Source organism: Simochromis diagramma, unplaced genomic scaffold (assembly GCF_900408965.1).
Source record: "Simochromis diagramma unplaced genomic scaffold, fSimDia1.1 OVJJ01000571.1, whole genome shotgun sequence".
NCBI classification, from domain to species: Eukaryota; Metazoa; Chordata; class Actinopteri; order Cichliformes; family Cichlidae; genus Simochromis; species Simochromis diagramma.
Window position 1 is genome coordinate 4,223,703 of NW_024386885.1, and position 23,968 is coordinate 4,247,670.

At 48.8% G+C, this 23,968-nt stretch overlaps 4 protein-coding genes across 10 annotated transcripts; 1 reads left to right on the forward strand and 3 right to left on the reverse strand.

Annotated features, from left to right (window-relative positions):
- Positions 1 to 295: 295 nt before the first annotated feature.
- On the reverse strand, positions 296 to 3,930 carry cnrip1a (cannabinoid receptor interacting protein 1a). Of its 2 annotated transcripts, none has more exons than XM_040033675.1 (3): positions 3,703 to 3,930; positions 2,386 to 2,530; positions 296 to 1,648 (listed from the first exon to the last, which is right to left on the reverse strand). In XM_040033675.1, the coding sequence occupies exons 1-3, from the start codon at positions 3,879 to 3,881 to the stop codon at positions 1,484 to 1,486; spliced, it is 489 nt and encodes a 162-aa protein (XP_039889609.1). In that variant the 5' UTR covers positions 3,882 to 3,930; the 3' UTR covers positions 296 to 1,483. The 2 variants fall into 2 exon arrangements, with proteins under 2 accessions (XP_039889609.1, XP_039889610.1); XM_040033676.1 differs by lacking the exon at positions 3,703 to 3,930 and adding an exon at positions 2,627 to 2,816.
- A 605-nt stretch (positions 3,931 to 4,535) lies between these two features.
- LOC120734701 (F-box only protein 48) lies at positions 4,536 to 7,101 on the reverse strand. 3 transcript variants are annotated; one of them, XM_040033677.1, is made up of 3 exons: positions 6,991 to 7,101; positions 5,808 to 6,136; positions 4,536 to 4,930 (listed from the first exon to the last, which is right to left on the reverse strand). In XM_040033677.1, the coding sequence occupies exons 2-3, from the start codon at positions 6,108 to 6,110 to the stop codon at positions 4,769 to 4,771; spliced, it is 465 nt and encodes a 154-aa protein (XP_039889611.1). In that variant the 5' UTR covers positions 6,111 to 6,136; positions 6,991 to 7,101; the 3' UTR covers positions 4,536 to 4,768. The 3 variants fall into 3 exon arrangements, with proteins under 3 accessions (XP_039889611.1, XP_039889612.1, XP_039889613.1); XM_040033678.1 differs by lacking the exon at positions 6,991 to 7,101 and adding an exon at positions 6,926 to 6,988; XM_040033679.1 differs by lacking the exon at positions 6,991 to 7,101 and adding an exon at positions 6,613 to 6,919.
- Positions 7,102 to 7,459: 358 nt separating this feature from the next.
- aplf (aprataxin and PNKP like factor) lies at positions 7,460 to 14,158 on the forward strand. Of its 4 annotated transcripts, none has more exons than XM_040033647.1 (10): positions 7,460 to 7,798; positions 8,687 to 8,788; positions 9,038 to 9,201; positions 9,495 to 9,645; positions 10,061 to 10,190; positions 10,273 to 10,439; positions 10,525 to 10,772; positions 11,131 to 11,247; positions 12,468 to 12,514; positions 12,639 to 14,158. In XM_040033647.1, the coding sequence occupies exons 1-10, from the start codon at positions 7,706 to 7,708 to the stop codon at positions 12,839 to 12,841; spliced, it is 1,422 nt and encodes a 473-aa protein (XP_039889581.1). In that variant the 5' UTR covers positions 7,460 to 7,705; the 3' UTR covers positions 12,842 to 14,158. The 4 variants fall into 4 exon arrangements, with proteins under 4 accessions (XP_039889581.1, XP_039889582.1, XP_039889584.1 ...); XM_040033648.1 differs by having other exon boundaries at positions 12,654 to 14,158; XM_040033650.1 differs by having other exon boundaries at positions 7,466 to 7,798; positions 8,687 to 8,758.
- A 629-nt stretch (positions 14,159 to 14,787) lies between these two features.
- On the reverse strand, positions 14,788 to 22,358 carry prokr1a (prokineticin receptor 1a). The gene is made up of 2 exons (XM_040033682.1): positions 21,353 to 22,358; positions 14,788 to 17,491 (listed from the first exon to the last, which is right to left on the reverse strand). Exons 1-2 carry the CDS (start codon positions 21,763 to 21,765, stop codon positions 16,720 to 16,722), a joined length of 1,185 nt encoding a protein of 394 aa, XP_039889616.1. The 5' UTR covers positions 21,766 to 22,358; the 3' UTR covers positions 14,788 to 16,719.
- Positions 22,359 to 23,968: the final 1,610 nt, after the last annotated feature.

The following is a 23,968-nucleotide window of genomic DNA, read 5'->3' on the forward strand; positions in this document are numbered from 1 at the left end:
GATTGCATTCTTGATTTTAATGTTTTCCTTTTCTATATATTTGGGATTGTTCTGTCTTTGTGAAGCACGCTGAATTGCTTTTGTATGTGTTATATAAATAAAGCTGAGTTTGTCCGATGGATTTTCTTCGATCAGTGATGAATAGTGAGATGTTCTAGCCTTAGAAGGGCTTTTTTACAGGCCTTCAACTGACATCGCTTCAGTCCAGCGCATGCACTTTGGATATTAATATATAAATATATATATATATATATATAAATTTTATTATTGCAGTCAAGCAGCAGAGTCCCAGTGGTTCTGTATAGCAGTTTATTCACAGTAACACTTTTTACTCCTCAGTTCAAGACATAACAAAAGTTTCAGGCATCGAGACATCTTAACAAAGGAACAAACAAACAGATCATATTTGGCAAAAAGTTTCCAGCCATGCATTTAAGAGACATGAGAAACATAATCAGCAGCAAACACGAGAAGTGACGTGAAGAGAGGAGGTCGCCTCCTTTCAGCAGGGAGACAGAGGCGTTTCAAGGCTCAAAGGATTACTCCGCTGCTGAAAATAGTTCCTCGGATGCTGCACCAGTTTGAACATGGGAGTCCCACAAAGTATCCCTCCAGCTTTTATTGTGAAGGATCAACACTCAGACCAGTGAAACTCATTTCTGCAGCTGGAAAGTAAGCGAACCAAAAACTGCAGTGTACAGATTTCTCCTTTAAATAACACAAAACACGAGAAAAGTGACGCCCATCCTCTCATCCGCCGCCTCTGCTCACTCAGACGTTCACACAGGTAATAAATAAGATAAAACACTTCAGGTGTTTCCCACGCTGGTCTTCAGTCTGAGGGGGTTTCAGTGTTAAAGGAACAGTCAGATTTCTTCCAGAGTCTGAGGAGATGGAGACGACTTTCAAGTCTGTGCATCGAGTACAGGAAGTGAATGTCATTTATGTAGCACCGGCTAACAACTTTGCTCCTCTCAAGGTGTTTTATTTAAGCGTAGAGTATCAGCGAGAACACCTGTGACGAAGCCTGATCTAAAAGCAGCGCCCGTCTGCTGAACCCAAAGCTTCAGAAGATTATTGTGACCGTAGCTGCAAACTACCCAAACTAACGAGCGTCTGAGGCCTGGAGAAAGTTCCTGCTTCGAACGCGTGCTGGACACACAGGCCTGAAGCGTGCGTCAGCCTTCGTCTCCGAAGCTTCCTAATGAGCTCGGATCTCAAACTGTCCGACTGTTCCTTTAACTTTCCACAGGAAACCAGCTGAGAAGCTAAGTTAGCCCTCTGACTGCTGAAACCCCGCCCTCACAGAGACCAGCGTGCGAAACAGTTCGTTACTCCCTCAGAGGTCATGAAAGAGCACAAAGAGCAGACCCCGCCAACCCAACGCCCGCCTTCAGGAGGTGCCGTCTCTCACTGCGATGCTGATGTTCAAAGGTGGTCCCGGCAAGACCGGCGTCCTCTGCGCGGGGTTCAGTGGGCGGAGTCAGTTGAACGCCTCCTTGTTGATCCACATCAGGGTCCGCGTCTCGTTGGGCTTGCACTCGTACTCGATGCTGCTGAACTTGTTGCCGAACTGGCAGTGCTCCCTCTTGTAGTAGTTGTAGTATTTGGCCTGCCACACCGTCTCAAACGTCCCCGCCTTGATAAACTGCACCGAGACACAAAGCAGAGGGCTCGAGCTCAAATTCGGCGTCAGGCTTTTAAAACATGTTTTTGGTGTTTCTAAAGAGGCCAAACTCATGAATCCAGACGGCGAGCGCAGCCATCTGCTGACAGGAAACTGCACAAACGCGTCTGATTGTAGATCAATAAATCTGTTACGCCTGTGCAGCTGTCACACGGGTGATAATACCACCTTAGATTATATTTTTTCTCTCGAGAAGTATAAACAGGTCAGGAATTTAGATGCAAATCCGTCTGTTTCTGAACACGTCCTCTCTGTTTGCTCAGGTTCCTGCTTAGAAACACACGAGGTGAATAAGCTGCTCAGGCTGTTTAACACCACTGATTTACTTTGAAATGCTGCACAAAGTGTGTGTTTGGAGGCGTCTCCTAAACTGTCCAATGCTTTTATGTGTTTTTATTGGAAAGGTTGCAACTACACAGGCTCTCGTCTCTGAGTCTGACCCCTCGGTCTCAGTCTTGCTCTGCTGTCACTCTTTCTTGTTTAGAGGGTGTTGTTGGCCACCTGAGACCCTCTGGTTCTCCAGATCATCCTGTCCCTCCACCATGTTTTAAGGAGATTGTGGCTAGCATAGAGCAGGCTGTTCAGGCTATCATAAACAGCATGCCTGCTAATTCTAAGCGTGCAGCCCCACACAGCGCTGGCTGACTGCAGGCCAGCTCCACGCTATCAGAGCGAGCCGCTGCTCTGAGACATCTCACCTCTATGCTGACTTGGACGGGCTGCCGGTCGCCGCTCTTGGTGTGCGGGACGCCCTCGGTGTCGTACTGGCCGTGGTAAACCACCGACTCGTCGTCCCTGGACTGCTGCTCCAGCGGGAAGACGACGCCTCCGATGTTCATGTTGCTGTGAGGAAGAAGAGGCCGAAGGGTTATGCACGAAAATAAAAATATTGCACATTTTTATCATTTTTGACATTTTGTCTCAAACACTGTTAAAGACCGTTTGATGTCCAGCAGCGAGCCGAGCGTGTGACGTGAGAGCGACTCCCACAGTATGACGGAAACAGGAAACAGCCACTCGCATCTAAAAGTCATTAAAATCATCCAGATGTGTAAATGCTGCGAAACGCTTCATAAACGGTTCGGTGGATTTAATTTGTAATTAAAATGTAATTATAGTCACACAGCATAAGGAGAAAAGGAGTCAGGTTACCTCAGAATCGCAGACGTGATTTTACTGTAAGCACATTGGAATAGTTCGCATCCCTGCAGCTCACAGCGTAAACACAGCGCCGTGTTCAGGCTCGATTCATGTTGAACTGCACATTTGGATTTGCTGTTCTTTATGCTGATGATAACGGCTGTCCTGACCAGCTTGTTTCCCTTTCACACTCCTCTCCTGTACGATACCTGCGACCTGAAAAGTGCAGCGCACTCAGGTGTGTGTACTTCCTGTCTGGCCTCCACCTGTGTGTCCTCCCTGTTTGTGTCAGTTTGGAGTTTTCCTTTCATGTCTCTCGTTTACCCACGAAGCCTGTTAACCTGCTACCGTCACCATGGTAACTGATGCTGAACACCTGAAGCAGAGTGTAACGTCAGTGTGGGACTCACTGCTGCTGTGACAGGAAGCAGAGGTCCGCCCCCTCGCTGTGGGCGGATCTTTACTCTCACAGTTACAACGATGGCTCCTGCAGGGCCCACAAATCACTGCCACATATCAATATGTACCTTTATTTAACTGATAGTACTTCAGTGTTTTTACATGTAATGGAGTATTTTCTGATGGTATTTCTGCTCCTGCAATAAGCACATTTTACCCCCGTTATTCCATAATGACCACGTCACTTCCTTTATTTGTCCCCGGTAACCGCAAACCTCCGCCCTGACCGGGAACGACACGTGATCCCCGCATGATTTATTCAGGCAGGTGTCGGATGCTCCGGCCTGCAGGAGGAGCAGCAGCCTGCTCCTCATCATCACCTCCTCATCCTCATCATCACCTCTTGCAGACGTTCTTTATCATTTCTCGCACATGCGCGCTGGCGTGCCGCACACACAGGTTACCGAGATGCTTACGTGGCCTCGACGTTTCCAGGCTTCAGCACCACCTCGATCTTGTACTTGGAGCCCGTGAGGAGCTTGATGGTCCGGCTCTGGCCGAACCGGGTCCCGTCCACCTTGAAGAAGACCGGGCCGTCGTTGGGCTGGATCCGCAGCGCGATGGAGATGTTGATGATCGGGGGGACGTCGTCCATGGCGCCGAGCTCAGGGAGGGGGAGGCGGACGGGTGAGAGAGATGCTGAGGAAGGACCAGAATCAAGCTGCACGCTCACACGGCTTCCGGTGACAGCTGCTTTCAAAATAAAAGACTGCAGCTGCAAATACCAAGGCAAATGTATGTGTATGTGTGTGTGTGTGTGTGGGGGGGGGGTCAATAAGTGTCACCGGTGGGCTGTTATTAAGAAAATAAGTTTATCTGAAAGTCGGGAAATTTGTAAAAGGTTAAAAACAAAAGAACAAGTTTAACGAAGAGCTTGTGAAACTGAATGTGACATAAAACAGGTTAGACAGAAAAATACAACACCTGTGCACGCGCAACATGACGTCACAGGCAGGAAATGACCGGGAGATGAAAATATGTTCACACCGCTGCCGGTAAAACGCTGCCCCTTCGTTGCCAAAGCAACATCTTTGTTACCTTTGAGCAAAAACGTTAAAAACAGATAAAAACAGCTGATCTAAGTAAACTTGAGGTCCGGCTGTCCGTAAGCTGCAGGTGTGACTTTATGCTTTTATATCTCTGCTGCTTTGAAAACAGACTGTCACACTGATGTCTTTGTGAGTCTGTGCTGCGTGTTTGCTTGATGGGAGAAGCTGTGATGTGTCATTAAAAAGAACCGAGTCAGCAGAACCTCACAAAGATGGTTTATTGTATCATCGTCATATTTACACGAACCCAAAACAAAAAGGCTCAAATTTAAAAATAAAAAATTCACTTTGCTTCTCTGTGATTGTTTTTCTATAAAAATTTTAAAAGTATGTACAAAAGTTTGCGTTTCCTGTGAAACACAAACTGCAGAGGGAATATATTAGAGTTAAAAATCCGAAGTGCTCGAGGTGCTTTGATAAAACTGGAACGCCGTCATCGATCCAGCTCGGCCTGCAGGATCTCGCCCCAGGTCTCCGCGTCCAGCGGCGTCAGGTTCCTGCCGATCAGCTCGTCCGCCGACCTCACGTGGCTGAACCGTCCAATCAGCCAGTCTTTCTTCACAAGGCTGCGGATGTAGTTCCTCACCAGGATCAGCTGAGGACAGGAAACAGGAAACGGTCAGAAAGCAGTTCTGCTGTTTCTGGGTGACGCTGCTTTCATAAGCTGGACTAAAAGCAGTTTTTAATAATGACATTAAAAGAAATGGCTGCAGCGTGAGACATGTGGACAAGTCTTCACTCCGCTCTGTTTCACAGGCAGAACTAACAGTTGTAATGTTATGAGTATATCCAACACTTCAGTGAGAACAGCTGGAACATCTGCTACAGCCACAGGTTCTGCCCCTCAGCAGCCTTCCAGCAGAAGCCCAATCAGACGAAAGCTGATGGCTCTCAGAGCTGCTTCATCCCATCAAAATAATTCCCAGCTGACTGTCACTATTCCAGGCCAGGGATCCTTTGGGGAAATTATTCAAAGTTTCAGCTCAAACAAAGGGCGAAGTGTTCTTAGACATTTTTCCAACAATATACTTTTAGGGACTTAAAGCTTGAATATGAAAAGAAAACAACAACATGTCTTCAGCGTGACGTTCCACAGGTGTGACACCGTGGACCAAACCTAACTTCATAGAACGTTTCTGTGAAACCTGCATCCCAAGTTTGTGATGCTTTTTGGAATATTCAGGATTTAATGTGCATAAATCAACTCAGCTGATACGAAAACCTGGAGATCAAATCTCAGCTCTGACCTGCAAACCTGCTGACACAGGTCACGTGACCTTCATCAGCATCAGATCCCTCAGAAAAACATCGATGGAAAAATGTTTAAAACCTCTGACCTTCATCCCTTTTTGACTAATGACAGCAGGACGTGAAATGAGCGTAGTTCCTGTTTGAAGCGGATCATTAACCTGGAAAAGTTTCAGAAGAATCTGAGATGTTTTCTAAGTTTAATGACATAATATGTTAGGAACCTTCCAGGAGAGGCCGTGTCTCCGGTCGCTGTCGACCTCCCTCTGGCAGATGGCTCGGACCATCAGGCACTGCTTCCTCCACAGCTGCTCGCTCTGCTCGATGATCTGATGCCACAGCCTGCAGGTCCTCGCCGCGCTGCACAGGCTCGCCACGTCCAGCTCGCCAAAGATCCTCACGCTCATTTCTGTCGGCAGCGTCTCGGCAAAGTTGCGAGGTGGGGCTGTGCCTTCGGCTGCCGTCAGGGCAGGGCTTCCTTCACAGAGAAAAAACACTGGTGGAGTCCTCCCACACACATGCTGCATAATAGAGTCGGACTGAGTGGAAGAGCCTGAGGAAAGAGAGCCGACAACGATGGAGAAATGAGTCACAGATTAAAGACCTCAGACTTTTAACTCACACTGTGGAGGACGAGTGAAGGATGAAGACAAATCACAGTGAAGCCTGAGATTCTTCATCAAACATGTTTCAAAGCACAGACGCAGGAAAAGCGAAATAAAATGCAGGGTTTTTTTTTTATGACATCACAAAGACATAAATAAAGAATCGAGGGGGGGGGGGGGGGGGGGCGAGAAAGAGAAGAAAATATCCGAAACACCCAGAAAGAGACAGAAAGGTTCAAGATGAGCCTGTGAGATGAAAAAAAAGAGACAAAATGACTGAAATGAGCGAGAAAAGAAAGAAAAAGACCTCCGAGAGAGTAACGACGAGAAGATCCAGCTGCTAAATAATGAAGACTTCACACAAAATAAGCAGAAAAAAAGCGAAAAGTTCGGAAACCAGGACACAAAGGACTGTGAGATGAACCAGAAAGATTCCGCGCAGAGAAGGTGAAGGGCTCCCACGTCAAACCGAAAGAGAAACACGAACAGTGGGGTCCCCACGGACCCAGCCTGGAGACGTCACCCAAACACAAACTGCTTCCCGTGTCTGTCTTCAAAGACAGACGTGATAAATATCCCCGTTGTTTCCGTCCTGTGTGGCTCTTTTGGCCGACGCTCTGATTTTCGGTAACAAAAGCTGATTTTAATGCCTCCGCCCCTGCTAACAGCTAACAGCTAACAGTTCATGAAAAACTCCACCGGCCGCTTCCGCTTTCAGACCGAACACCGACTTTTACCGTGCACGTGTCCCGGTGTGTGTGATAAGAAGGCGGCGGCGCGCGAGAGAAAACCGGTGTCTTACCGTCCGCGAGGTCTCTGACAGACAGCTCACACGGTTTAAATGTCCTAACGGATGTTTACAAACGTACGCTACGTCATCATATTTTGATTTTTTGGCGCATGCGTGCAAGGCATAAACGTCCGTTAATTTAAATTTGAAAACCGTTGAAAATATGATTTTCTTAATTTTCTAATTATTAAATTAAACTGTAAAGCATTTCTCACGCTGCAGTTCTAAAGCAGTCCCTACCACACCCCATTCATTAACCTGCCGATTCTTCAAATATATGGAAAATGTGGAACTTTTTTTACGTTTGTTTGTATTTTTCATCGATATCTCACGTGCAACAACGCTGTCACATTAAAAGCATTTCGGCAGAAGAGATAAATGTTTTGTTTTTACAGATTAATTTCATCTGCATACACAGGGTGGTTAGCACAGGCAAGGTTAGGTTTATTTTTAAGGGAGATTAATAAAAGATCAGGGAGATTCTGGGCGGAGTTCGGTGAGTGACGTCAGAGACCCAGTGCGCACGCTCCGCTCCGACCCGGAAGTTTTGAACGGTGTTGCTGAGCTGAAGTTGTGTCGGTGCTGCTGCTCGGTCTGGTTCCCCTCCACAGTCCGAGAAGCTGCTTTTAACCTGAAACCTTTTGAACTGTCGAAGCGTGGCGCTGCTCTGTTTTCCTCCACGTTCCTCCAGCGGGGTGCAGCTGCCTCCGTCCGCTCCGCTGAGCCGATGTCTGGCTTCGACCTGGTCCCGGTGGACGGCGGGGATCCGGTCCACCTGCCACCCGGAGAGACGGTGTTGGGCCGGGGCCCGTTACTGGGAGTGAGTCCTCCTCGCCTCTTCAGTCTGAAAACATGACCGCGGATCATTTACAGACTTCTGCTCGTTACAGCAGCACGTGATCTTTAATCACGTGATACATCCAGGGAAGCTTAGCTTCACTTAAAAACATGATTTAAACCTCATAACTAATCAATAACAAAGTGACCAGACATGATCAGGTGGATCACTGATCTGCTGACGTAGAGAGGGCGGGGCTTCATAAGCTAGCACCTTGAACTTTGACCCTCCTCCGTCCTCCTGCCAGTTCCTTAAAATGCAATAGGAGGCAACAGGATGCTGCTCAGGTGTATCCTTTAAAACAGGGGAGGGGAATGCAAAGCCTCGAGGTCCAGAGGTGTCCTTCATCCATTCATGTAAATGGCCTCCAGTCCTCCAGAGGCCTGGTGATGAACTAATCATCTGATCCAGGTGTGTTCACCCAGGGTGAGATCTAAACCCCACCCCTGCTTTATAAGGCTACAACGGGCCACTGTGCAAAAGTCTTGAGCCACCCATCATGTCTGTATAATTTGACCTGTTCATGTTTAAAAAAACACAACTTAAAAAACATGAAATGAATGAAACTAAAGTCCACAGAAGAAAAAGTTCTAAACATGTTTGATCTGACCCATCAGAGACAGCAGCGTGTGTGTGATTGTGGACTCTGTTAGAGCAGCTCAGCATCATCGCAGTGGGAAATGATCCGTCATGTGGGCGTGGCTTTGATGCAGCTTTTCCCTCTCTTGTTTTTCTGTCGTTGTTCTGAGACCTGGTTTGCTTCCCTTCATTCATCACGGCTGAGCTTGAGTCTGTTTGATTTATTCAGAGTAATACTGTAAAAGGAGCAGCTGGAGACGTCTGTAAACGCTGCCTTGTTTCCCGTCTCAGATCAGTGATAAGCGAGTCTCCAGACACCACGGGCTGCTGGACAACCTGAGCGGAGAGCTGCGCCTCAAAGCCGTACGTTCGTCCTTCCTCCTGTTCCTGAATGTGAGGCAGGCCACAGGTTTAGGTTTAGATTTCTTATTACATTAGCTTTATTACATAATCATTTTATTATTCGACATTATAGTAAATATAGAAGTGTGGTTGTTTCATATCATAGAAATCTCCCTTTGCTTTAAATTCAGCCTTGGTCCCTGTTGCTTTGGCAGATTTTGTTTTTAATTCCATTATTATTGTTGTTGTTGTTGTTGTTGTTTGAGTTTCGGTTTAACCTCCTGCTGTTTCGGTCCTCAGACACACCTGAACCCGTGCTTCATTCAGTCGACCCCCACCGATGACCCTCGACCTCTGCAGAAAGGTTCCTGGCACGTCCTTCGTCACGGAGACTTCTTCTCTCTGCTGCCGGGTCGGTTCATCTACGAGGTGGTGTCAGTGGGCGGAGACGAGCGCACGCCCAGGTACTTCTGACGTCTGAAAAACGCTCCTTTCTGTCCTGATGTCGGTCGAGACAAAGACTCGAACCGTCTCGCTGAGTAATGAAGGTGGAGGCTGCTCTCAGGTAACGAGAGCTCTTTTATCTGTGCGGGCCGCGCCATGCGGGGTTAAACGCTCGGTCAGAACATTAGGCGCAGCGTAGGTTTCCGATTTTGTCGCGCTCTTTGAAGCTGACATCAAAGTTAATGCATCCAGCTCGCAGCGTTAAGGTCTCACAGAAGTTCACATTTATCTGCATCAGTGTCGCTCCCCACAGGAACAGCCAGATGTTAGAAGAAGAAGAAGAGACACTTCCTGTTCCTCCTGATCCAGCTGTGGATCTACGTCCAGCTGCCAGACTGAACCAGGAGGAGCCGCCGCCGTCAACAGCTCCGGAGGAAGACGAGGAGGCCGAGAGACCGTTCAAGGTAGGCTGAACTTTTCAGAGACGAGAAGCTGCTGGAGAAGGACTCCTCAGGGGGCGGGGCCTAAGAGTGACGTCAGCAAGTGTGAATATTTAATCAAGGAGGCGCTTTCAGAGTGCAGGGTTAATGTGATGTGACAGAAACATGAAACTTTAGAATAGTTTGTTTTTTAACAAAGTTTATAAATAAAGTTATGAGACAAACAAACACTGACAGAAATAATCATCATCAGAACAGGACTTACTGTAAGAATAAAGGAAACTTTGGTTGACAGCAGCTCCTCCCTCGTTCACCAGGGGGCGCCACAGCAGGCGGCTTCACATGTTTGATCCCACAGTGGGCGTGTCAGTGGCTCAGTGGATGGCAGTGTGAAAGCGAGCAGCCAATCAATGAAGTCGTCTCGTTGCGTTTCTTTCAGGGAGACTCGGCAGGATCGGTGAAAGACGATCAGCGAGGCGCCGCTCCGTCTGTGACCAGGAGAAGAGTTTTACCTGCATGGATGCAGGCGGCTGTACCTGCTGCAAAGACTCCGCCCTCCACCCCGACAGGTAACAAAGACCCGTCCTGTGTTCCCTCTGCCTGCGGGGGGCGCCCTTTGATCCTGTTATTTGTTTGAAAATGTCTGTTTAGTTCGGACCTGCCGACCTGCAGCGCCGTCACCTGCCACTAAACGAGCAGCTGTCGCACGAGCCACGCCCGCAACAACCTCCTCACCCGAGGAGGCGGACTTCACAAGGAAGGAGGAGGAGAGGCCGAGGAAGAGGAGAAAACTGAGTGATGACGAAGAACAACCTGAGGTGAGACCTGTTGAGCAGAGTTTCTGTTTCCAGGTTTAAATTCCGCCTCCTGACCTAAGAGACCCATATGTCCTCTGGCTTTCAGGAGGCCGCCGCCCACCGTCGGGCTAAACCGAACAGGTCTGAGGACAGCGGCGAGAACGACAGCTTCACCATGAAGGCGGAAGCGGAGGACAAAGCAAATGAGTCTGAGAAGGAGGGCAAGATGTCTGAAAACAACGGGACGTCTAAACGAGCCGAGCCCGCCGGGTCAAACGGAGACGCAGAGTCTGGCCCCGCCCCTTCCAAAGCCCGAGTCAGAACGCCGTGTCCGTACGGGACGGCCTGCTACAGGTACGACACTGAAACACACGGAGTCACAGGCTGAATTTATTCTGAGAGCTTTTGCTTTGATGTCTCGTTTCCCTCTGAAGACGAGCTGAAGAGCACTCGAGCCGAGGAGGTGCGTCAAGCGCCTCTCGTAGCCCCGCCCCTTCACCATCTCACAGATGCTCGCTGCCTCAGATTAGTCCTTCAGATTTCACTTTTAGAAAAAGCTTTGAAACAAGGAGCAGCTGTCCTCACTGCAGTGACTCCAGCAGCTGGTGCCAGCCCACGGTGTGGTGCAGGCTGCATAGCAAACAGCTGCAGGTGACCGCCCTGCACAGGTGGGCTTCACACCCTTCGTTTCCTCCCTGCTTGTGTTTTCCAGGAAGAACCCACTTCATTTCCAGGACTGCAGTCACCCTGGAGACACAGACTACGAGGAGGAGGAGGAGGAGGAGGAGGAGGACAAACCCGAGTGTCCCTACGGCAGCGACTGCTACAGGTTAGAGCTGAGCCGCCGGCCGAGGCTCTGCAGCTGCTGACAAACAGCTGGATCTGTTTCAGGAGCAAACAGACACCAACGAGGAGCCTCAGAGATCACACATCAGGGTTTAGTTACTTAATAACTGCCTGCAGCACATTGTTGCTGTCAGAGAACAAAGTTATTGATTTGATACTTTTTCTGTTTTATCTTCTTTTTATTGACTTTATTTCATTTAGTGCTTTTTAGAAAAACTGCAAACGAACGTTTTTGTAAAAACTGAGGGTCACTACGAAGGACACACACACACAGGGACACACACACAGGGACACACACACAGGGACACACACACACAGGGACACACACACACACACAGGGACACACACACACACACACAGGGACACACACACACACGGACACAGACACACACACACACAGGGACACACACACAGGGACACACACACACACACACAGGGACACACACACACACAGGACACACACACACACACACACAGGGACACACACACAGGGACACACACACAGGGACACACACACACACAGGGACACACACACAGAGACACACACACACACAGGGACACACACACACACAGGGACACACACAGGGACACAGGGACACACACACAGGGACACACACACACACACAGGGACACACACACAGGGACACACACACAGGGACACTCACACAGGGACACACACACACACAGGACACACACACACACAGGGACACACACACACACACACACACAGGGACACACACACGGACACACAGGGACACACACACACACAGGGACACACACACAGAGACACACACACACACAGGGACACACACACACACACACAGGGGACACACACACACACACACGGACACACAGAGACACACACACACACACAGGGACACACACACAGGGACACACACACAGGGACACACACACACACACAGGGACACACACACAGGGACACACACACAGGGACACACACACACACACAGGGACACACACACAGGGACACACACACAGGGACACACACAGTGTTCCTCAGAGCAGCGTTTGTTTGGTTGACACTTGGCTCGCTGTCTCCGTGCTCGCTGCAGACTCTGCGATGAGTAATTCGAGTATTTTTAACTCGACGCGGCCGACGCTGCAGACGGACGGCTGTCAGGAAACATCGTCTGACCTGCATCTCTCGACTTTATTCTGACGTGAACTTTGTTTCCTCTGCAGGAAAAACCCCCTGCACAGGAAGGAATACAAACACACAAAGAAACCAGGTACGCTCATGGACACACACACATTTGTGTCGTACAGGTGGAACTAAATAACAACAGGCGATAAATAAAAGGGTCTGAAAATTAGAAACAGAAACTAAATCTCGGCCACTTCATTCACTCGCAGTAAATCCCCCCACAGCTCGCCACGTCGCCAAAAAGACTCCGGCTGACGACGAGGACGAGTACGAGGACAGCTTCATTAATGACGACAGCGAGGACGCGGGCGATGACTCGGACTACGTCCCTCCTGACTCAGACGACAGCGGTAAGGAGGACATCAAAGGCCTGCAGAGAGAGGCTACGGCCTTCCTGAAGAGGAGGAAGTAAGCGGAAACCTGCCCTGCCCCTCGCTGAGGGCTCACCAGACCAGAACGCCGTGTTTGATGACGTCATCCTCTACAAACGAAAATATCAAACCCGCTCCATCTGCATTAGAGACAGATGAGAGGCTGTTCTTTCATCTTTGTGTCCTGATTGATTTTAAACCATACCTGTGTGGTTTTTCACATTAAAGGTTCGGCAGCCTTTTGTAGAGAGGCTTTTAATGTGAAAAACATCTGTTAATATATTCAGCAAAGAAGAAACGAGTATGAACACATGATTTCTGCTTTCTGATTCCTTTTGTTTTTACTTTATGGTACTCGTCATGTTGGATAAGACACGTCCTCGTGTTGTTTCACATTAAAAGTCTCAAAGTCTTCCCTTTACAGACTTTTAATGTGGAAATAACATCAGGAAGTCTTTGTGAATAAGGAGTGAGATAACGAGGAAAAAACATATTTAAATTTTTTTGTTGTATTTCCATTTTCTTCTTTGCTGTGGTGAGGAACATCCAGGTGTTTTTTCAAATTAAAAGTCTTGCAGCCTGTCAAACTTGGATTGCATCAATCAGCAGCACAGCAAAGGAGAAACACGTGGATTAAAACGTAAAACTATTATTTCTGCCATCATGTTTCAGTTTGCTCTACTTGTGATTAGTGCTGAGGTGCATCCAGGTTTTTTCAGAGTAAAACTCATATTTAGGCTTTCAAATATATGCCTATGTTTTGCTTTTAATGTGAAAAACAGAGGAAGTCTTTGCACTTTTTCAAAATAAGTCTCATTGTTTTCATTTTAATGTGAAAAAGTCTTCATATATCTGTAGTGTCACGAAGAAGAAACAGCGGGTGTCTTCTTCCACTAAAAGAAGTGCTGCAGGACTTTTAATGTGAAAGGGATTATTTCTGGCTGTGGGGGTGGAGCACGTGTGAGGCCCACCAAACATTAAAACAAGTAACACTAAAATAAAAACCCGACCCATTTAAGTTCTGGATTTCCCCGAGTTTACCTGTAAAGTCACCTGTGAGAAGTCGACCTGAGGCCGTCCAAAGTGGACGCGCTCGGCTCAGTTTTATTTTGAAGCAGCTTTAAAATGAAGCGAGTGATTCATTCTGGTAAGACGACCCTCTGTGGAGACGGCGTCCTCCACAGAGGGTCCGAGCAGCGACCTGACAGCTGAGCCGTGGCGCTCTCTGAGCTGCTTTTATTTTGTAAATAGAGTCTGTGCTGTTGGCCGCAGGTGAGTCGCTCAGAGAGGAAGGTGAACCGTTTTTATCAGCTCACTGATTCCTGGACTGTTTTTCTATTAAATACATCAAAAACAAAGCGGCGTCTCCTTTCTTCATTCTGTCACAGCTGCGACAGGAAGTCCATTTGATTGATTAGGAAGCTCAGCCCCTGATGTTTGGCTGACCCGGCAGAGCTGTGGAGTGTTTTGTGTTTTGCAGCCCGCTGGTCACCTGTGCAGGTGTCATCCTGGGGGGAGGGTCTCTAAATGTTCTTTGTTAATCTGACTGAACAAAAATGTGTTTTTATGGCAGTTTTTGGTTTCTTTTAACGATCGTAGTCTAACGCACAGAAAGCAAGTATTTGTTCAGCTGTGATGACGGCGCGCCTACACTGAGCTTACACACAGGCACCAGTACTGATGCTGGGAGTCGGGCTGTGGGGAATGAGATGTCCAGTCTGAGCCGATGAATCCCGGCTTTGTCGTGGGCATGAAAGAAAATCATCGATGGAAACATTTGGTCATTGAGTGTATTCAGACTGACCTCAACGCTGGGTCTGCTTTTCTTTGTTTGATGAGGACAGTTTGAGGGGAAAACATCAGGATATGACTTCAGACTCAGTTTAAGAGAAGCTCCTCGCTGTGTCGGTGAGCCTGAAACATCTCTGCTCTTTATAATATCTCACAAAGACCCGAATAAACACAAAATGCAGTTTTTACACGATGATTTAGTTTATTAGGGGAACAAAAGCTTTCCAAACCTCGCTGCCCTGTGATGCCGTTGCCTCTTAAAGCTAATAACTGGTTGTGTCATCGTTGGCAGCAAGAACTGCAATCAGCTGTTTGTGATAACTGACATCGCAGAGTAAGACAAAGTCAGTGACATCATCAGCCTGAGAGGGTTACAGAGACATTTCTCAGGCTGTGGAGGTCACAGAAGAGCCCAGATTAACATCTGCAGACCTGCAGACTCACCTGGCTCAGATAAGGTCAGAGGTCAACAGTAAGAAAGAGGCCGGGCAAAGATGGGAGAGTCCAAGCAGAAACCACTGCTGACCGAGAAGATCACAAAGTCTCGTCGCACATCTGCCAACAAACATCTGGAGGATAATATTCTGAGGGCTGACGAGACAGAAGCTGAACTTTCTGCGTTTCATCCAGAAACATCCCAGCAGCAGCCAGGGTGGTGGTCGCGTGATGGTCTGGCTGCTCTGCAGGAACCAGCAGCTCCACCTCTGATTGGCTCAAAGTCTGGACTTAAACCAGGCCTGGCAGTGAGGCTGGACTTAGCTCCAGGTCGTTCATGATTTAAGATGAGAGGCAGTTAGTTTTCACAGAGCTGTACCTGTTTGCTTCGTCCATTTCAGGCGCTTTTTATTTGCAACGCAATGAATATTAAAACACTTACAACCATGTGAGTGAACCCTAACATGGGCACACAATGCAAATCAGCAGGGAGGGACTGTAGCGAGTCATTGTTCTCTTCAGGTTCGCGTTCATCGTTGCTAAGCAGATTATACAACAGCAGCATTACAAACATGCAGATCAAACCTGTGAGACAGCACTGCACACACACACCAGAGAAAGGTCAGAAACCCTGTGATGTGAGGAAGAACAGGCAGTATTGATTTCAGTATAAACTCCCTCGATGCTGCTACAGAGGACGCTGGCTGACTTTGAGTCTGTGCGTCTGAAGCTGCTGCGTGAACATAAATAAGAGACCGGCTTCACAGAGCTGTGTGACGGGGTCTTCGCTGTGTGCTGATCGGCACTAATGAGGGTGGAAACGATGGCGGAGGCTGAACTGATGGTCTAAAGATCAAACGAGCCCACGCAGAGAGCACACCGAGGTACAAACAGCCTCTGAAAGCTGCACGAACACCAGCACGCACCACTCCAGCTCTCACCTCTGCTCCTTCATTACAAGCTTAAAAATGCATCTTTATTTGACATGAATATGAGCGGAGAATCGTACATGCGCACGCAGCCTGCTGCATTACCAACAGTTTTACTTTGAACAGCAGGAGCACGTCGGGGAGTCGGGCTGAAATCCACAGAAGAAGAAGAGGCAGGAGGAGATGTGGTGGACTCCTTCCAAACTGCTGGTGTGAGGGCAGAAGGAGGTCGCACCAAACTCTGATTATGTCACTTTAACTGAGGCCCCCGAACGCTGAGGGGTGGTCGACACGTCTTCCTGAAGCCTCACTTCAGCTTCGTAGCTGTTGCCACGGTGGCAGTCGGACGTGACCATATCTAGATAACTTTGCAGCTAATGCTAGTTAGCAACTTCCCACAATTACCCACACAGCAGCCATGTTATTGGTCACATGATGTCATTAAAATGCTCCTTAAGGCTCCAACATCACAAACATGGTGCCGACGTCCAGTTCAGGTGAAGCTAGCAGCGACAGCCACCTGTCAGTCAGAGAGGCCACGCCCCTAATAATGCAATCCAGTTTAAACAGGTCTCTGGCCTCAGTGTTGTAAATAATAACAATAATAATATTTTCATCCACATAAGATACAAACAGCTGGAAACGACAAAAACGGGATCAGAAAGTCTCTCCATGGACGATGCAGCGTCGCTAACACTCGGCAGCAGCCACAGTTCTGCTGAGCAAACACCTCACAGCTCGCTCCTCACAGCTCGCTCCTCACTTCAGCTCCGAGTCTCTGCGTGCAGCCGCTTTACCGGATGTTTTGTGCCTTCCATAGAAGAAGAAGTAGGTAAGTACCTCAGCCGGCCGCCCTCCACCTCCTCCGTCACCCGGAGGGAGGATGTCCGCGGCTCAGCTTCATCCAGCCACTTGGTGGCCACGAAGCTCACCAGCCTCAGAGGGAACTTGATGGACTTATTCAGCTGCTTCCTGCTGTTTCGGACGCTCACAAAGCAGAGGGTGTTGATGATCCCGTTGCTCATGGCGATGCACTCGATGACGTAGAAGGCCACCAGGGAGTTCTTGTCCGTGGAGATAAGGGTGGGGTAAAAGTCCCGCACCAGGGTGAAACCGTAATACGGCGCCCAGCACAGGATGTAGGCCACCAGGACCAGAATCAGCACCACCACGGTCCTCCTGCGCTTCTGCAGTCTCTTGCGGATCTGTACCGTCTGAAAACCTGGAACATTTTTAAACCACAGCTCTCTGGAGATGTGGGTGTAGCAGACGGCCATGACAGACACGGGGCCCACGAACTCCAGAGCGAAGACGAGGAGGAAGTAAGAGCGGTAGTAAACCTGGTGGTCCACGGGCCAGATCTGAGCGCAGAAGGTCTTATCGGGGCAACCGTCCACATGTGGGTACGTCGTCTCTGAGGCCATGTAGGCAGACGGGATGGAGATGAAGATGGGGACGAGCCAGATGGTCAGGATCACGCAGCACGCGGTCTGGTGCTTCATACGAGGCCTCAGCGGGTGCAGGATCGCCATGTACCTGCAGACACAGACGGGAAACTGGCTCAGGTGGAGGAGGGCCGGCTTTCGCGCCCTTCACACGGACTGCTTCTAAAACACGGAAACCTTTTGGTTTCTGAAGCTTTAATAATATAAACTTTTAGTTGCCGTATTTTTCGGACCATAAAGCACATTAAGCGAAACAAAACAGATGAGTCACACTTTACTCCACTCATTCTTCTTGCTTCCTCCACTTCTGTGCCATCGATTCATTAATGCTGTATTCTATCACAGCGGCTCTATTCCCATGTTGCTGCAGTATATTAATGACTAACCTGGTATTGTGGATGGATTATCTCAGCTGTTCCCTGACTGAAGTTTGGTCCGTTTACAGCATCCTGCCATGCGACTGCATTTGTCTCTAACCACATTAAATCGGTTCGAGGTCAGTACGCACAACCAGGATTCATACATGAGGCGCTCCGCATTATTAGACGCACTGTCGATTTTTGAGAAAATAAAGGATTTTAAGTGCACCTTATATTTTAACTTTGACCACCGGGGGAGAGAGCGTGCTGAAAGGCGTACCTTTGCTCATGTGTGCCACAGACATGTATGGTTTGTTATTATTAATATGTCCTTCATAACTTCATACCTTAATGTTGGCATAAATCACTATAAACGAATACAAACATCAGTGGGATGATGAAATCAACATAACAAACAGAATATAGTCAACGTTTCCTAAATCAGCTGAATCATAATCATCTGATTTTTTAATGTTGTGATTTTTAATGAATCACAGTCTAAAGGTCCAGCTGTGAGTATCAGTACATCATCAGTTACATAGCATCGCTGCATTAATCTAACGTTGGTCTTACTTTGACCTAGAAGGACTGGCAGCTGGACGATGAGCCTGTCTCAGACCAAACTGCCGGGTCCTCTCAGGGCCTCTCAGGCCCTCTCAGGTCCTCTCGGGTCCTCTCAGGCCCTCTCAGGTCATCTCAGGCCCTCTCAGGCCCTCTCAGACCAAACTGCCGGGCCCTATCAGGTCCTCTCAGGCCCTCTCAGGGCCTCTCAGGCCCTCTCAAGTCCTCTCAAGCCCTCTCAGGCCCTATCAGGTCCTCTCAGGCCCTCTCGGGTCCTCTCAGGGCCTCTCAGGCCCTATCAGGGCCTCTCAGGCCCTCTCAGGCCCTCTCAGGGCCTCTCAGGGCCTCTCGGGTCCTCTCAGGTCCTCTCAGGCCCTCTCAGGGCCTCTCAGGTCCTCTCAGGCCCTATCAGGTCCTCTCAGGCCCTCTCAGGCCCTCTCAGGGCCTCTCAGGCCCTCTCGGGTCCTCTCAGGTCCTCTCAGGCCCTCTCAAGTCTTCTCAAGCCCTCTCAGGCCCTATCAGGTCCTCTCAGGCCCTCTCGGGTCCTCTCAGGTCCTCTCAGGCCCTATCAGGGCCTCTCAGGCCCTCTCAGGCCCTCTCAGGGCCTCTCAGGGCCTCTCGGGTCCTCTCGGGTCCTCTCAGGTCCTCTCAGGCCCTCTCAGGTCCTCTCAGGGCCTCTCAGGGCCTCTCAGGCCCTCTCGGGTCCTCTCAGGGCCTCTCAGGGCCTCTCAGGCCCTCTCAGGTCCTCTCAGGGCCTCTCAGGGCCTCTCGGGCCCTCTCGGGTCCTCTCAGGCCCTCTCAGGCCCTCTCGGGTCCTCTCAGGTCCTCTCAGGCCCTCTCAGGCCCTCTCGGGTCCTCTCAGGGCCTCTCAGGGCCTCTCAGGGCCTCTCAGGGCCTCTCGGGTCCTCTCAGGCCCTCTCGGGCCCTCTCAGGCCCTCTCGGGCCCTCTCGGGTCCTCTCAGGGCCTCTCAGGGCCTCTCAGGTCCTCTCAGGCCCTCTCGGGGCCTCTCAGGGCCTCTCAGGGCCTCTCAGGGCCTCTCGGGTCCTCTCAGGCCCTCTCGGGCCCTCTCGGGTCCTCTCAGGGCCTCTCAGGGCCTCTCAGGTCCTCTCAGGCCCTCTCGGGGCCTCTCAGGGCCTCTCAGGGCCTCTCAGGGCCTCTCGGGTCCTCTCAGGCCCTCTCGGGTCCTCTCAGGGCCTCTCAGGGCCTCTCAGGTCCTCTTGCTCTTTTACAAAGTAAGACTGTTTTTGTGGTGGTTACGTACTGACGGCACCGTCTGGACACGGGACGTTTCAACCTGGGACTGTGAGGACACGTCTTTCCGCTGTTTTTCAGTGCTGTCATCGTCTTGTCTGTTATGAAGGCGGAGCTCCTTTTCCGCCTCTAAAATCTGTGGACACATTTCTTTCTTGGTATTTCTGCCTGAATGGATCAGATTGGTTGAATGGAGCTTTAGTTTTTCAGGATGTCCCCTCTCGGGGGTTCTGGTGTTTCTGTTGATGTAAGACTGTGTTTGCAGTTTCAGAGGAGCTGAGCTTTGATGTAAGCGAAGCAGCAGTCGTGTTGGTTGGATTTAATGGATTGTGTTGTTACCAGCTGCAGAAGTGTTTGTACCCTGAGTCGGTCTGACACGCTGCCAGATGTTTGGATGTGTTCGCTCTCAGGATAACGAGGAAAGTGGAACCACTTTGTTGTCCCCAGATACACAGAAGCTCTCTGGAAACACTAACAGCCGTCAGCCAGGCGTGATGAAGGACGCGTGGAGGACCGCCGGAGCGCGAGCTGCCCGGTTTCACTCAGAAACACGGGAGCTGCTTTTGTTGAAGCAGAATGTAAACCCCGTCTGTCAGCTGGTCCGCTCTGGAATGTGCTTGATGTGGAGCCACCGTCAGGACCCTGCACATCATCAGCGGCCTCGCTGCTGCCGCCACACGCTTCGACTCACACGTTTCGAGTGCTTATCTGGTTTCTTAGCGTGACTCAAACATCATTCATACTTCGGCTCAAGCACACCTGAGGTCACATGACAGGAAGCATTAATGGAGAAAACCTCTGAAGATTAATCTGAGATTACAAGGATCCCACCCCGGGGCGGGCTGATGGTCGTTTAAAAGAAGCAGCATTCCCACAGGGGTGTCAAAGTAAGGCCCAGGGCCCAGAATCGGACCGGCAAAACTCAAATATGGCCCAACTGGTCAGCTTAAGAAGATGTGGCAGTTTTTACAGATACTAATGAGTTCTCAGTAAATCAACAAAACCTTCATGTTTAATATTTAATGTGCAATGAGCTCCACTTAAGATCACAGTGGGCTTCATGCTGCCCACGCTGCAAGAAAAACAGTAAACTTTACAGAAACTGTGCAGTAATTGAATTTGCAGCACTGTTACTGTAAATAAATGACAGGATATTACTGCATTTATACTACTGTAACATTGTATTGATTCTATATTTTTCCTGTAAATTTCCTCAGTATTACTGTAATGTTTACCAGTCATGTTTTACAGTGTAGCCTCTCCTCTGACGTCTGATTGGATGAAGCATGATGCTCATGTTGGAGGTTTTGATCCCGTCAGAAGGACTCCAGACGCTCTGATCTTCATCAGCGAGTGATGTCGTACTGACCTCGTCCATCTTTCAGGCACAAAGTGAATATTTAAGATTTAAATGGATCACCTGTAAGGACGTCCATCCTGGTAGGATCCTGATGGTTGTTTCAGAGGACCAAACCATGAACATCAGCAATCATTTCAAAGAGGAGTGGACTTTTCTGTTCCATACTTCTATTCTGTAATAAAACATTTATCCTGGCCTCTCCTACTCTCAGACCTCCCTCTGGGTAAGTCAGTTTTCCTCTGATTGGGCAGCTTCTGGAAGCCCACTGAGGGGCAGCTCTAAGTGCTGACGCTGTGGCAGAGATTCAGCAACATTATAAACCGAACGTCCGTTACCCAGGATGTTCTCACACGGAACATTTACACGAAGCACAAACAGAGGCTCTGTGTTGTCTGCTTGTGTTCCCGGAGGTGAACCCACCTGTCCACGGCGATGGCCAGGAGAGCGTTTGTGGACACGTAGAGCGAGACGGTGCGCAGGTAGTTGGTGGAGGCACAGAGCAGCAGGCCGTGCTCCCACGACAGCTGCTTCACCACGTAGTAGTCTAGCAGGAAGGGACAGCAGATCGCTGCCACCAGCACGTCCGACACGGCTAGGTTGGCGATGAGCAGGTTGGTCAGGTTTCTGAGCTGCTTGTAGCGGGCGAGGCTGGTGATGAAGAGGCAGTTCCCCACGCCGCACACCAGCATGATGCCCACCAGCACCACGCCAATGACTATGGTGGCCACGAAGAAGGCCCGCCCCTGCGTGGTGTCCAGGATCTCGTCTGGGGAAATCCCGTAATCTGGGAAGACGCCCACCAGCGCTGAGCTGCTGTTGGTCGAGGTGCACATTTTGGATCAGGTCAGCATGCTCGCACTGCTGCGCCTGCAGGGACGGGACAACAAGGCAAGGGTTAACCTTTGAAATTTGGGAGGGGCCAAAGTTCAAGTTTGAACCAATCAAAAACACCTTTCTATGACTGGTCGCTGTCATGAAGCTCACCTCAGTTCTCAGGTCAGAGAAGCGAGGACCCTAACTAGAGGCTGTCATGGCTGCAGTAATAAAAAGGTTGACGGTTAGCGGTTGGCAGTGACTAAAAGTGGACCCACCAAAAGATGCAGTTCCTCTAACGGCCAGTTGAGGCTAATGCTAGTCCTCACAGACTCACAAACACAGAGCTTCTCACCGCAGGGGGCGCTCTCGAGTTCATCCAGACTGAACGGGGCAAACATTTTTGTCTTCTGTATATTTTTTAATAGGAGGGTTTGAGTCAGTGGCTATAGTTCAGAGGTAACATATTAACGATCTTTTGGAAACCACCATCGCGGCGACGCCCTGTCCTACATCATTAACCGACCAATCGGCACGCACTAGCAGAACGCTGGGGTTTTGTGGACAGCGTGAGAAAATTTACACAGACTAAAATAAAATGTTTTTGTCTAGGAACAGCGCCCCCTGCTGCACATGCAGCTGAATTATAGCAGGTTCCTGTACAGTGATATTAACAGGAAGTGGTTTGGGAGCATAAATGCATATAACAGAGCGCCCCCTTCAGGCCAGCCTGTGTTTCTAAAACCATTACTGCCATGACCGCTGATGGCTTCTTTCCCTGCGTGTTTGCTGCAGATGGAGCGTCTCGTTGGCCGCTCGGGGTGAGGCTGGATGTTTGGTGTGCAGCAGTCGTCAGATTCGCCCGCAGGCTGGGGAATGTTGCATCTCAGCTCTGAAAACTCGACGCAGGAGCTTCTCACCAACCTGCCTCCTGATTGTTCTTTGTGCTGCAAGGAGCTGCTGCTCACATCATCGTTAACCCTTTAGCGCAGCACGCGGTGTCCTGTGGGGATGAGTCTTTCCTGCCGTTGTTGTTTTAAAATGTTTCACAGATTATTGATTCATATATTTTTAAACAGACTCGGGAGCTTACATCGCTGAGAAACAGACAGTTTAAAAAGCTTTCATGCAATATGTCATTATAAAAACACAACATTAAACTGCACTGCTTTAACGTCTGCTTAATGTTTTAGTGCTCATAATAATTTCAGTATATATATATATATATTAACAGATTTAATGTTTATTTTTAATAATAATAATATAATATTAATATAATATAATAATTATTATTAAAAATAATAACGAATAGACCCCTGTGGAACTATTTGCATGTCCCAAAACTTTAGTTATAAATGTATTCATGACTACGGTCGCTTGCCTGCTGTGATGGTTGGAGACGGTGGAGTCGAGCTGAAGATGTTCAGACGTTCGGTGGGGTGAGCAGGATGGACCTGAGTCCATCAGAGGGACAGCTCAGAGTCAGAGAGGTGGAGGTGGTCTGAGCATGTGCAGAGGGGGTGTGGATATACTGGACAAAGGATGAACAGACATGGGTTGTATTTTAGACTAAATATACTTCATTGTAATACCAGCTTGTACCACAAGGGGGAGCAGTGAGTCTAAGTCATTTGATTTACGATGGTGAGCTGAGAAAAGGCAACACTGTTTAGAAAAAGACTAAAAGGTGACATTTTAACAAACTCGCTGGCTAAGTGCTGCTCCCTGCTGGTGACAATGTGAGTTGTATTTTGTAGATGGTAATTACAAAAAGTAGCTTTAATGTTTAGGATCTGACTGGAGCATGATGATTATATGATAACATAATGATAATACCGAGAAATAATAATACAAAATATTTAAAAACAGAAACATTTAAACGGAAAATTTTGTCTTAAAAATAACGTGAATATATCAGCTGACACGTGATCAATTTTTTCACGTTTCACATTTTGTTCACAAAAAAAACGTAATTTTAATAAAGCTGTGATACAAATGCAGTGAAGAAGAAATAAAAATAACAAATAATTTCAGATCAATTCCTTGTTTTCCTGTCACTACTTGGTGCAGCAGGATCAGATATTTCCGAGCATCTTTTAGCGACTGCTGCCTGTATAGCTGAGACCTCTCTGCCTCCACAGCAGATTAAAAATGAAGCATTAACCTTCCTCTGAGACTTTTGGCCCCTGATTTCAACCCCTGAACCTCATGTTAAGAAATCAA

What these genes read in the sequence shown, in the direction of transcription:
- aplf (XM_040033647.1), top strand. Translation starts at nt 7,706, where the DNA reads ATGTCTGGCTTCGACCTGGTCCCGGTGGACGGCGGGGATCCGGTCCAC. An exon ending in GCCGGGGCCCGTTACTGGGA is followed by an intron (nt 7,799 to 8,686) that starts GTGAGTCCTCCT and finishes TTCCCGTCTCAG; the next exon opens with ATCAGTGATAAGCGAGTCTC. An exon ending in TACGGCAGCGACTGCTACAG is followed by an intron (nt 11,248 to 12,467) that starts GTTAGAGCTGAG and finishes TTTCCTCTGCAG; the next exon opens with GAAAAACCCCCTGCACAGGA.
- prokr1a (XM_040033682.1), bottom strand. Translation starts at nt 21,765, where the DNA reads ATGTGCACCTCGACCAACAGCAGCTCAGCGCTGGTGGGCGTCTTCCCA. An exon ending in CTGGCCATCGCCGTGGACAG is followed by an intron (nt 17,492 to 21,352) that starts GTGGGTTCACCT and finishes CTGTGTCTGCAG; the next exon opens with GTACATGGCGATCCTGCACC.
- LOC120734701 (XM_040033677.1), bottom strand. Translation starts at nt 6,110, where the DNA reads ATGCAGCATGTGTGTGGGAGGACTCCACCAGTGTTTTTTCTCTGTGAA. An exon ending in GACACGGCCTCTCCTGGAAG is followed by an intron (nt 4,931 to 5,807) that starts GTTCCTAACATA and finishes TCCTGTCCTCAG; the next exon opens with CTGATCCTGGTGAGGAACTA.
- cnrip1a (XM_040033675.1), bottom strand. Translation starts at nt 3,881, where the DNA reads ATGGACGACGTCCCCCCGATCATCAACATCTCCATCGCGCTGCGGATC. An exon ending in CCTGGAAACGTCGAGGCCAC is followed by an intron (nt 2,531 to 3,702) that starts GTAAGCATCTCG and finishes TCTTCCTCACAG; the next exon opens with CAACATGAACATCGGAGGCG. An exon ending in CCGTCCAAGTCAGCATAGAG is followed by an intron (nt 1,649 to 2,385) that starts GTGAGATGTCTC and finishes GTCTCGGTGCAG; the next exon opens with TTTATCAAGGCGGGGACGTT.